The sequence below is a fragment of the Phalaenopsis equestris genome, unplaced genomic scaffold, assembly GCF_001263595.1.
Source record: "Phalaenopsis equestris unplaced genomic scaffold, ASM126359v1 Scaffold000531, whole genome shotgun sequence".
NCBI lineage: Eukaryota > Viridiplantae > Streptophyta > Magnoliopsida > Asparagales > Orchidaceae > Phalaenopsis > Phalaenopsis equestris.
Window position 1 is genome coordinate 961,423 of NW_018164971.1, and position 14,001 is coordinate 975,423.

Consider the following 14,001-nt stretch of genomic DNA (forward strand, 5'->3'; position numbering starts at 1 on the left):
AAACTCATATATATATATATATATATATATATCATTTTATATCTGTAAAAGTCTAAAACTCCTACCAATTAAATACTTCAATATCAATATCTTTTTTTTTTATTAACGAGCATGGATACCTTAACATTCACATACTAATATCATAGAGGAGTTACTCAATTATAGTCAAGCATACACATACAATCAATCTATGCAGTTCATATCATTCACCATTTCATATCAATTAATATATAATATTTATTTCTATAATATATAAAATCACCCCTGAGATTTAACCGAATTTTTTTTATAAAATTCTATGCAAGAAAATAATCAATTCGATATAAAGCACTATACCGTAGTTATGATTGGATGGGGAAATACAAAATTCTGAAGCTATAAATAAAATTACCTTAATTAATCCTTAATTATACCACTAATCATTCACGATTATTGTTCTCAATCGATATTCATGTTATTTATTTACTGGTTTCGATAGAGCATTTGAAACCCATGTAAATGTCTCAGTTTTGCTCGACAAAAGGGATCCCGTAAGCTCCAGTGTGATCTGCACAATGGTAGAGTCGTTGTCTGAAGCCGGCATACGACTACGACTGCCAAGAGCGACAGGCTACGGTTTAGGCTCCGAGGTTGAAATCCAAAGGTACAAAGCCCACTTTAATGTTAATTGTAACATTTTTTTCCTTCCTCGTGTTACCGTTTTGACGCTTGACAAAATTTTATGCATTTTCTCGTTTTCGATCGTCGTAGCAGAGGTCGGACTTATGTCGGAAGAATCAAACTTAGGATCTGTTTGGGGCAGCTGCAGCTTATCCAGCTTCTGCTGATAAGCAGCTTATTCTGATAATATGATAATCATGATAATCTGCAGATTATAATCTGCAGATTATCAGAATAATCTGTCTTGCTGTTTGGGACAACTTGTTCAGAATAGCTTAATGGTAGTTAAATGACATTCATGTTCCTGTCTGATAAAACTGTTTGGGGCAGTTTATTTAGAATAGCTTATTGGTATAAAATAAACATATAGTGCAGAAACATACGATAATCACATATCAGTTCTAAAAGATATCATACAGTTCTCACATCATACAGTTCTCACACCGTTCTCACACCCTCAAGAGTACCAGGATAACAAAAAAAAGTACAAATACAGGTACAACAATAACGAGAAGGCGGCCACAGAGAGCCAACTTGAGCCATCAAAATCAGCAAGCAATGAGGCATTTCACGAAGGTGTGACAAGCAAAGAAGGCGGCCACGGAGAGCCAACTTGAGCCATCAAAATTTTAGATTTTCATAAATCAGCCACCCAAATAATACTTTCTTCCAGCATATGATAGATTAGTTCAGCATAAACAAAGATGAAGGCAGCCCTTCTTGAAGGCTAGATTAGCCCCCAAATATCACTGCATAGGTAAAAACATGCTAAGAAGATAAGTAGACAACCTATACATGCTTGAGAACTGAACTACACCTCCCTCATAAACTTACTTTTAACTGAATATCATAAAGCATTTAAAACACATTCCACCAGCATGTCATTCTCGCCCAAAGGTGCCACCCTTGAGCAACCTTGGCCGAGCAAAACAAAAGACGAAAAGGGCACAGAGGAGGGGGAAGAAGACAGACCTCAATCAAATCTCTCTTCAACAGCAAAAGAAGGCCAAGGAAAGCTCAAACACCAAACCCTAGAATTTCAAGAATAAATTTTAGCAGGGTCTCCTTCTCTCCCAAAATTTTCGACATATTCAGTTCTAAAAAAGCCCAAATCTCCAAATGCAAGAGCTTAAAATCCCAGAAAACCAAAAACGTATGGGATCCATTTCGAATTTCCATTTCTAGATCATAACAAGAAACCTAAAAGCTTCGAAGTTGCCTTCTAGCCCTCAAAAAAACCAAAGGAACACCAAAAAAACATTCCAGGCGCATATGGATCGGTAAAGGAGAGCAAAAGAGTGTGGCGGTCTCACCAGAAGTTTACGCACGAGATTGGTGAAGGAGATCACGAGGGAGAGCGCGAGAGAGAAACCAGAAGCATGGGAGGAAAATAACGCACGATACGCCCTAGCCCTAGCCAATGCCGAACGGAACCAGGCCCCCGCGTCTGATGGATAGAACAAATATCGGCCCGCGATTATCTACGAATCCAAAACGCTCTTACGAACGCCCCAAACTATGCGGCGGCGTTTTGAAAACGCCGCCGCAGCAAAATAATCTGCCCCAAACGGGGCCTTAGTTTGCAAGCTTCTATAAGGGTTTTAGCACGAAATCAACGAAGAGCAATGGAGGATTGAGGTGCTAGGAAGACGAGGGGAGAAGTTTAAGCGAATCAGAGAAAGGTTAGGTTATGCTGAGAAGCACATTTGAGGTATGTGTTGGCATCTAAGGCATGTTTTGAGTTAATGCATGTTACGAACTAACTTTCATGAAACCCAAAGTTAACTAAAACTTTCAAGTTATTTACACAAGGCGACGAGCTTGATGTGAACGTGAGGAAACTCATCATAGTACTATTCCGTCAAGTCGGATAAAATAATCTTGTTCTAACGTAACGAAAAAAGATTCATAAGATTTCTCGTTTGAAACAAATGCATTTAGAATTTCTTACATATTGCGAATGAATATTTGCATTGAATATATGAATGCAAGTTGATTTCTTCTTGCGATACATGCGATGTTATTATATTACAATCATGCTATGATACATAAGAATATGCTTATGATATTAATTATCTACAGGTATTTGTTTGTTATGATTCATACATCAATATATGAAATACCTATGAATGTTTGTTATGGGTATTATGCTTTAAGAAATGATACAAAGAATATTCTAGGTAGACTATTACAAGAGTGTTTCCAAGTACGCTATGTATGGATATTGTATTCTCGACTTCTGATGTTCAGGCGGCAACGAAAACTCGAAACTGTTGTGATCAAGCGGTGACAGAACATAGGAGACCGTTAATATCAGGGAGCTATTGATAAATGTTATGTTGGGGGCCCAAGCTTTACCAATAATTAACATGACCTTTTGAGCAGGGTGATGGCCTATGATATGGCATGACATGGAAATAGGTGAGAACTATACATTTACAAGTGGCATAATTATGCTATGATGACACTGCTATGCTACATCAATATGAACATACTTATGATTACATGTTTATGACTATATATGTTTTGTTCAGCAAGTCATGATTTTTTACATGTTATGACTTATGTATAGACATGTACAGCTTCATAAGAGCATTCACGTTGTTTCTTTTTCGAGTATAAAATCTTGTTTTAGCATTCATTATTTCGTTGAGCTCGTTATTGCTCACTCTACGTTGTTGCCTTTTAGGAATGGACAAGAAGCACCGGGGTGAGTAGGCAGATGTAATATGTACAACTCTGGCACTATATAATTTTGGGGGCTAGTACAGCTTTGAGTACGTACTTTTATTATTTTGAATATAGTTGTTTTGTATGACTTACATGTTTTGATGATATGATTTTCAATGCTTCTGAGTATATAAAAGAATTATGAAATGCAATGCATCGCGTATGTTTGCAACGAGCTAGTTAAACTAGTTCATCAACTAATGGGTCTTTATTATGTAAGTCGGGGGGAAGGTTGATGAGAGTTAGACTGGCAAAAACGTATGCCTCTATCGCACCTTAACCAACCCTTAAAGGGGGGCCAGTTGGAGAGTAACATGAACCTTACACACGAGACGCCTCCTTCCTTTTTTATCCTCTTCTCTGATCAATGCTTCTTCTCCTTCTTCGCACAGAAAAAGCTATGTGAAGCTTCTTCCTGCTTCAAGAAGCCGGAAAACTAAAGGGAAGCTTCCTACTCGACAGTGTCGGCGCATCTTCTCTGATCAATGCTTCTTTTCCTTCTAAACAAGTACAAGAGTTAAGAAAAGTCTTCCACCTTCGTTCAATTCCACACACTAGGAATCGCCTACCTTCTCCTCCTTCCCACACTGTAACTCATCAACGCAGCCCTTCAAACCCAAACTCGATCATTTGCTCAATTTGGTTCACCAAAACACGACAATCTTTCGGTTGCACGCACACAAGGTCCATTTTCTTCCCATCGTCAATATCGCACGCATTGAGACAACTCTGGCCTTCAAGCACCACATCTCTCTTGAGCCATTCGAATAACACGCACACAGGTAATCTTTTGATCCTACAGTTGCCTATCTCGATCTCCTTTCTTCTTAAAAGGTCCTCCTGCTCGATACGACTTCTACAGATACTACTCTCCTCCGCTCAATATGACCCTTTGAATTTTAACGCTAAAACATTATATTGTGTTCCATTAAATTATACTCCATTCAAAAAAAAAAATTATCCCATTAGACAAAAGTGAGAGAGGTGGATCTAATGGTTGAGGCTAAGGCAAGAATATTGACTGCCTGTAAAGGACAAATTAGATAAATCTAGAAGCAAACCGTTTGTTTGGACAATTTTATAAAAAAACATTAACCATGATTAAGATCTTCATAAATTTGCTTGAAAATGCTATTGGGCATTAGAGTTGTTCTTGGTTGCATTGATTGATTAAACAAGAGTAAAGGCAATGGTCAATGAAGCTGCAAATTAACCATTGATTGTTCACAAGAAAAACCTCATAAACACAAGAGCAAAATCAAGAAAAAAGATGACAAAAAAGGGGGCAATTAAGCTAGCAAAACAAAAAAAATGGTTTCATGTAACCATTTCCAACTCTGTCGAAATCGTAATGACAAGTGTTGGCTGTTCAACCAAAACTGTGGCCAAAAGATAGAAGAAGGCCAAACCAAAACACGTTACACAAAAAGAAGTGCAAATTGGTGGATATAATAGGTAAACCAAACATTCATTTTGATAGCTCAAAGGAAGCCATCTAGAAGGCAGAAGTAACAAAAATTACCAACGAAAACGCTGGACAGCAAGCACAACAGTTATTCAATGAATTGCAGCCTTTTAAATTACTATTAAAACCGGTTTAAGTGATGGATAAATAATTTGAACAATAAAAACAAAAAGCTCGACTGCTTTGATAGCAATAAGAGCTGTCGAATTATCTACACAACAGCAAGGATAGTCCCAAAGGCTAGCAAAACAAAAAATGGGGGCAATTAAGGCTAGCAAAACAAAAAAACGGCTTTCATATAACCATTTCCAACTCTGTGGAAATAGTAATAACAAGTGTTGGCAGTTCAACCAAAACTGAGGCCAAAAGACAGAGGAAAGGCAAACCAAAACACGTCGCACACAAAGAAGTGCAAATTGGTGGATATAATAGATAAACCAAACATTCACTTTGATGGTTCAAAGGAAGCCCTATAGAAGGCAGAAGTAACAAAAATTACCAAACGAAAGAGCTGGACAGCAAGCACGACGGTTATTCAATGAATTGTAGCCTTTTAAAACCGGTCCAAGTGATGGACAAATAATTCGAACAATAAAAACAAAATGATCGGTCGCTTTGATAGTAATAATAGCTGCCAAATAATCTACACAACAGCAAGGATAGTCTCCAAAGCAGTCCAAATGAAAGGGAATAGAGCTCTCAATCAACAATATGGCAAGGCCAAGGAAAACCTTTTTAGGCTGAATATGAAAGTTGACAATAGTTTCTTATATCTTTAATACAAGTCTAATCAACTTGATTTCAGAGCAATTGATAGCCAAATTGAAGTTGGATACCATACCCTATCTAAATCCCTATTCCATGGGGGTCGCTCGAGAATTATGTGAAATAAAAAGTGGGCCAACAGTTTACCATCATGTTTGCAATCACAAAATGATAAATCAACAAAATTACTTGAGAAATCATGCTTCTAGAAGAGTGCCATCTGATATTTGATAATCCATACCTCTAGGAGCATGGCCCCATCTATTATTGATGGTGACAATAATTCAAATTAGTAAAAAATCCATACCTGTATGAGCATGAGGTATTTCCAAAACTATTCCTTCATTTTATCTTGTATCTTGATATTGTAGCAACCAAACAAAAAAAAAAATAGTGCTGATAAAGATTTTGCATTGCTTCTCAAGCATGAGATGCAGCAAAACTAGATACGATCAATTTTTCCAGATAATATTAATTTTGTTTCTTTCATGCTTGATCCCTACCAAGGCAGGTAGATTAACCAACTCTAGCATGAGTTTTCTCCCTTTTCCAAGAAGTGAAGAACTTAACACCCAAAAGAGCTGAGGAGCACAAATTGTCATTGATCAATGGAGCTCCTTTGTCAAATCAACAACCCATGCACTTCCTTTCTCCACTAGAGTCTGTGGGGCCTAGGTGCCACGTGGCAAACATAAGAGAACATGGAGTGGTCCAGATGTGAGCAATTCACAGCACAAATCACCGAAGACGCTTATGCGAAAGAAAAATATAGAATGGCAGACGTGCAACAATTATAGAACACTGAGCATGACCATCATCAAGAATTGTGTCCGTTGGCACAAATTTAGTAGTTGATCGATGAACTACAACTTGGCAAGCATTTCTCCAAGCTAGATCTGAAGTTCAGAAACCGCCAAATCTGTGTGTGTCATAGAAGAAAATACCGAAAATACTATCTTCAAAATGAGGCATAAGAATGTACAAAAGCCGGCCAATGCCATCGGATTTTAGAATATACCAACAACTTCAATAAGACGGGTGACTGAATTGCTTATTGAGAAGGCAATTTGTTTTACAATAATAGGTGGGAGGAGCCTCTACATCATCTTGAACAGATTATAAGGCTTTTAAAAGAAGCCAAATTTATAACTAATCTCAAGAAAGGCTAATCTAACAACCTCTAGCTCGTTTAATTCGACTTCATTGTAGGCAGAGAAAAGCTACAAAAAGATCCAAATTCAATAGAGGAGATATAGACTGGCCCAAGCCCCAAACAATTTTACAAGGAGTTTTATGGTTGCTTGGCAGCATGTCAAAAAATTCATCCATCACTTCTCAGAGTTATCCAACTTTTCTGGCAAGGTGAAAAAGGTGAAGAACACCTTCCAATTACTGAAAAGGAAGATACTGAGCTAATAATTACTCTTCACAACTTAGAAATGCTTTGGCGTTAGAGAGGAATGCATGCAACCATATAATTGATGTCATCCTCATCTAGGATGAAAGATTTTTGGTTTAACATTCAAAAATACACATGATAGCCATATAAACTATCCCGCATATGACAATGACCAATTTACCTTAATATAGGCTGTGAAGCATCAGAGGCATTATTTTGTTAGGAAAATAGAACATTTTGCATACTAATTACCTATTACTACAATACCAGCAAGTCCAATTAAATCCATAGCAAGCTAGACATATGAAATGGCTGTCATACATACAACAATTCAATCTAATGATTAAGCACAACAAGGGTGTGCACAACATTATGGTTGATATGTTGTCTCAATCAATTAATAGGGCAGCTAGGACTTTTATAAGGTATGGAAAAGCTATAAAAGGGATGGATAAAAAGTTAAAAGAGCCTCCCAACCGTCACATGCAATCAGAGGCGCACTAAGGCTAAAGCACATTAATTTAGGCAGTTTACATGGACAAGCATACATTTGTACGGAAAGCTTATTTTACCAAAGATGAGGGGCGCCCAGATACATAAATTATATGACTTGATTATAAAAGGAACATAATGAAGCAATAAGATACGTTAGTGCAAAGTAGACTATAAAATCTGAAATGCTTTTTATTATTAGTCAAAGATGACTTCAACGTACAAAGGATTTTGAAGGAACATCTACTCTGCAAAACAAAACCTTCAAACCATTAGATAGTTCCCAATCACCCCATGTTAATACCAAGTTGACTATGAGAGTGCATTTTGATGTGACTCCTTACCGGGATTAGGCAAGAAATGAGGGTTTAATTAAATATTCATCAAAGTGAACTGTTTTAGCAAGATGGCCCGCCTAATTCATGCCAGAAGACCATCGCAATAGAGAAGAATCAAAATTCTTTTTTCTAACATATTTAGAAATACTTCTGATTTCCTGTAACATTTTCTTTTAAAAGAGACGATATCTTTTTCAATAATTTCTATAAGCTCTTTAAAATTTGATGGAACCCAAGCTAAAGTGAAGCATCAAATTTCATCAACAAATATAGGAAAAACAGAATTGGTGAATGGGAGGCTATAATTCAAAAATTCAATGACTAGAGATGAAAGTTTCCCATAAATGCACTGTGTTTTTAAGCAGCTCAACCAAGGTCCAACATAATTGTGTTAGCAGTACCTGCCACAAGGCCCATTTGACAAAAAATCTTTTATCGATGTGAAAGAGGATGATAATGTTGAAGAGCATGAATAACAATGACATGACATTCTTGGAAGCCGGTCCATTGTGAGATGGAGGAAAACTTCGCTCACAAGGATGAATAAAAGATTGAGCACAATTTCCAAAAAGACGATCTAATTTGACAACACTTGGGGAAGGATTCACTAAAAATGAAAATTTGATAATGAAGTTCATTCACTGTGACCATTCTAGATCTTGCATACGATCAATGAAAATACATTATGGTTAGACTTGCCTTTCTCCATAGGAATTTACGTTATCATCACTGCAGGGAATATGAAGTTATATGAGTTTCCACTGTTGGATAACAAAGAGCAAATGAATGTGATTCCTATAGTTAAGGACCTAGAGGCCTAAAGGTCCACTAGAGGAGGAAAACATTATGGAATTATGGATATAGAGGCCATCTCAGTGTGAAACAAAAACAAAGAGACATTGAAAATATCTAAGAAAGGGAAAAAACCCTAAAACAAGCCAAATCATATATGAAGGATGGAGTATGACTGTTCCCCTATCTACTATAATTCAGAGGAGTGATGGAGCCAAAGGAGAGAGTCTTGATCTAGAAGGACATTTAGCTAGCCCGTAGCTCGATGCTAATCATACAAGATAAAGACAGCCCACCCAAGAAAAAAAACAGCCTCTTTAAGGCTAGTAGATTGGGTCCAAATGCAGGCCCAAGTTTAGGGCAGCCTATTTAGGGCAGGAATTCCATCTGTTAGGTCAGCTCATACAAGGATAGAGTTTCATTAGAATTAAATTCTTATCTATTTTTTATGCATATCTAGGTTTGTTAGGATTTTGGCTAATCCTTGTATTTGAAAGTTGATTATCTATAATCTAAGAAAGTTGGTCTTAAGTTTGAGATAGTATCTCATTGATTCTTGCAATTAATTAGGATTTTGAACTCCCTTTTTATATCATAAATAGTATCATTTGATGTAATGGAAAACAAACAAGTCCCATCCATTCAGTTTTAACTAGAACCAAATGCCAATGAGGCTAAGAAAGTTGCCCAGCAATCAAACCTTTGAAATGTTTTGATGGGCTAAAACATTTCAATAAATGAATTTATTGTCTAGAAATCAAAATGCTGCGGCATCAAGGTGAATTCCGGTAATATTGGAGAGCAAAAGGAATAAACTTTTACTAGCTTGCCAACAATTCACCCACTCTTACGTCCAAAAGACTTGGATCATATAACCAAACCTTTGATTACTTGATCACTTGAGTATCGGATCAATGAATGAAGATGCATATCACTTGCAACAAAGCATGCATCAAGCAAATTGATGAATTCAATTATTCAAGTTCTCTATGCCCCTATCACTTAGCAGGATAAAAAATGATCTTATTTTTTTAGAATTAAACGAAAAGATGGCACTCAATAGGATACAATGGAGAAAAATGATTCATATAGCAGACCCCACTTAGTGGGATAAAGCCTTGTTGTTGTTGTCGCCTATGCCCCTATCATTTAAAAGCACTCCACAGATTTCTTACTTGAAGCAACAAAGAAGTAATTGCTATAAAATAATTTGCAATTATACCTCTCCAGGATGACGACTATTCAAGGCCTGTGCATTAAGTTTATAATTATGTTGTGGAATCAATGCATCAGAAGATTCCACTTGGACATTCTACAAGCCAAGTAAATAGATAAGGTTAATGACTTAGTTCATGAAAAATGTAATGATATATAGACATAAAATGATCTAGCAAAAAGAATTGAAATGATTGAACAGCCAAAGATAAGTACTTCGTTCTTCCTAGTCCAACGGATTGCACCTGAGCGGCCCGCAAATGCATAAAATGCAAAATGGCGTAGATCTACAGATGCATTGATTCCAGAGGCCTGTAAGAAAAGAAAACCATTAGGGAAAAAGTAAACCATACCGTCAAAATAAAATAAATATTTTACTACAAAAATTAGAAAGAATTATTACTATGAATTACAATGAAACAAGAAAAGATGACATGTTAACATTCTCAATATAAATACAAAAGTGTGTGCATCTATAATGACTTTATTTCAATTATTGATTTATTAGTTCATTCAATTTAAGTATTATATTTTCTTAAAGTATTTCAAAAATTAATTTTATCAGCCAGAGCATTTGTATAACACAAGGAACTATTCTTTCTATGAAAGAATTTCAATGGCATATCTATGTGAGAATAGGATGATTGGATAACATAATAACACCTACAATTGACTCCTTCACACTCTCTTATAATGCCTTTATCATCCATCTCTAAACTCGCCCTCATAATCCTTCTCCATTTCTCTCTCAGCTCTGCCATTTTCTCTCCAATTCTTAACCTAGAAATCACCTCCAATCAATTGCATTTATAGCAAAATAATCAAGATTTAATAAATTATTTTCCACACAACAACAATTTGTTACTAAAGTGATTGTTTGCGTCTTTTTTATTTTCTCGTTCTCTTATTTTTTGTGTTTTATCCAAAATAAATTATTGTTCATGTGCTCCTGTGATGCAATTTCATTATAAACTAATATTTTTGGTCCATATTGCTTACTTTGTTGTCCTACAAACATATAAAACATCTTGTACCTAGCAAGCATCTTGAGCTAAGACACCTTTCATTACAATGATATAAAAGGTGAACCCTAATTAAAATGATAGACCTTTCTCCTACATTGACATAACAATAAACTCAACCAATCTCACTAGACTCACATGATAAGGATGTTTAAAAAAATGTAATATGTTAATAATCCGGAATTGTACCCGCTTGATAATTTTGTTTCATTGCATCTTGAGATGAAGATACAAAATATTCCATAGTTCCCTTTGTTTTGAACATCAAAAATTTAACGCATTCATTTTTTGTTAGATAAAAAAATGATGATAAGCATCAATCTCATTCACATCCTTTAAAATGCCCTGCAAATATGTTTTTTGAAGTCCTCAGAGCTATAAAGAAAAGCCATCCAATGTTACCTCCTACATGGACAATAATTAATTCATGAATACGCCTATTCAACTGTTTGGGAGAAGAGGCCATTGTACAAATCATGTTATGCACTACAACACATTAATGCCATACTTCATGTTCAATTCACTTAATAATAAAAAAACTAGTCCTCTTTTAGCAGTCATAGTTTTCAGTCCTCATGTACAAAACCTTACTATATAGGGTTCTAAGCTTATATCATGTTTGTAATAACGTTATTAAATTTGAAGCATACATGGTTCATAATCCTCCCCTCTCAAATATTCCTCTCTCTCTCTCTCTCCCCCTCACTCTCTCCTCACACACATTTTATTTCTCTAAAAATCACGAACAATGCAAGAACAAAGAGTAAATTTCATTGCAATGGATCTCAGCAATTAAGCTTAATCCAAAGAAGATTGTCGCAGCAAATTAAGTTTTAAAGTGCTGCTTCCAATGGTATAACTTCAGCTTTGTTTAGCTAGACTAAGTTGTTATTATCTTACAAATCTATTAGCATAAGAGTTAATTATTTTTTGTCAAATGCTGAAAAATACTCCATATTTGGTATGATGTGCTACCAATTGATGAGACTTTTATTCTTCTTAGTAAGACTTGGTTGCATGACCAGAATCTTGTCTACTACAGATAAGGCAATACTTAAATTTTCAAATATATGAGCACTACCATTAGAATAATTTCATCTAACTGGCAAATGCACATTTAAACTTATACTAATATCAAAATAAAATATAATTAAAAGAAAACATTATTTACGAGTTTCAAAATGAATTGTCAAAGACAACCGTGGCTCTAGAGTCAATACGTTGTTGGTTGGTAAAGAAGTCTAGACTCCCCCTTTTTAGTAGCTCAACCAAATTAAAATTGCTAAAGTTTTGAGCTAGGGAGAATTTGGGTTAGGTCAAGATTTGGCTAGGGTTTGGTGGGTATAAGTTTGGGAGGTGAAAAAAGTGTATGGAGCTGATTTAAGGTGAAGAAAAATTATTGATTTTGAAAATCAGCAATGGAGAATTAAGATTTAGTCAAGATTTATCTATGATTTGGCGGCTTTACGTATGGGAGAATTTTGCTAACCCTGTGATGGGACTAAGAATTGGCTAGTTCTGATACCAAATGATACTGGAGAAGGGAGGTTGGAGAAAAGTCAGCAAGAACATCTAAGAAAGCAAGCCGAGACAAAAAAAATAAAATCAGAACAAAGACGAGATGCACTAATTAAATAAAGATACCAAATACAGAGTTTTCTACTCTCGCAACCGATCAGGATACAAAAATCACCACTCGGACGATTGACGAAGAAAGAAGACCAGGATGTCATCACCAACAACAGAGGAATACAGTTACCACCACCCAATGTCGTGGATACAGAGTCATCCCCATACAAGAACCACAATGGGAGCACAGGCCCTCACAAAATTCAAATAAACAAAAGACTTCCAATACAATAAACGATTATACATTTATAATCAACAAAGGACCTAAACTTAATAAAAACAAACGGATGAGAACACACTTGTTGCTATTTGGAGTGAGCAACAACCCTAGCCTTAAAGAGAGGGTCGACCGACCCTCCCCAACTTGGACTGAACAAGCCAGAGATCCCTCCTTGCCTCGCGTCAATCTACCGGGGTTGGTGGAGCTTCGATATCACCTGTCAAAGCTTCTGACTTCTCATAATATAACATCGGGTCGGCCACATTGAAGTTGGCGGAGCAGTGGTAACCTTCCGAGATTGGAGGGCCTCCAACTTCCACCACTTGTCTTCTCAGTCATGTGGTCAGGGTTTAGGTTTGACTGAGGGGCACTAAAAAACTATTTAGGGTTGCTAGTTTTAAAAATCAGCGATGGGGAATTAGGGTTGGGGAAAGATTTAGCTATGGTTTGTTAGGTTTCGAAGGTGATAGAATGGGGTTGATTTATGGTGTAGAAAATTATTTAGGATTGTTGATTTGAAAATTAACAAGAGGGAATCATGATTAGGTCAAGATTTGACTATGATTTGGTGGCCGGATGTATGTTTAGGAGGATTTTGGTAACCCTAAGATGGAACTACAGTTAGGGTAGCTTTGAAACCAAATGATACCGGATAAAAAAAGTTAAAGAAATATCAGCAAGAACAACCAAGAAAGCAATCTGAGATAGGGAAAAACAACCAAAACAAAAACGAGATGCACTAATCAAATAAAAAATACAAGATACATGAGTTTCCGACTCTCACAACCAATCAGGATACAAAAATCACCAACCTAAGGATTGACGAAAAAAGAAGATCTGGAATATCACCACAAAGAATGGAGGAATACAGTTTCCATCACCCAATGTTGTGGATACAGACTCATCCTCATCCGGGAACCAAAAGATGAACACAGGCCCTCACAAACTCAAATGAACAAAAAACCACTAATACAATACACGATTAAATATCTATAAACAACAAAAATCTAAACTTAGTAAAATTAAATAGAAAAAATATACTCTTACTGCTATTAGGAGTGGGCAGCAACCCTAGCCTTAGAGAGAGCGCCGACCGGCCCTCTCCCACTTGGACCGAACCAATATGGGGTCTCCTCCCTGCCCTGCCAATCCACCAAGGTTGGTGAAGCATCGACCATCTCTATAGAAGCTACTGACACCTCATGATATGGCATCATGTTGGTCACGTTGAAGGTGACAAAGCTGTTGTAACCTCCCGGGATTAGAGGGCCTTC

General features: G+C 36.4%; 1 protein-coding gene across 1 annotated transcript in view; it reads right to left on the reverse strand.

Moving 5' to 3' along the window:
* The window catches only part of LOC110028776, a 46,991-nt gene that overhangs the window by 20,904 nt on the left and 12,086 nt on the right, over window positions 1–14,001 (reverse strand). The window contains exons 6-7 of the mRNA XM_020730762.1: window positions 10,073–10,168; window positions 9,864–9,953 (exon numbers count right to left, since the gene is read on the reverse strand). Coding sequence (XP_020586421.1) covers window positions 9,864–9,953; window positions 10,073–10,168 — 186 coding nt within the window. The remainder of the gene's footprint in view (window positions 1–9,863; window positions 9,954–10,072; window positions 10,169–14,001) is intronic.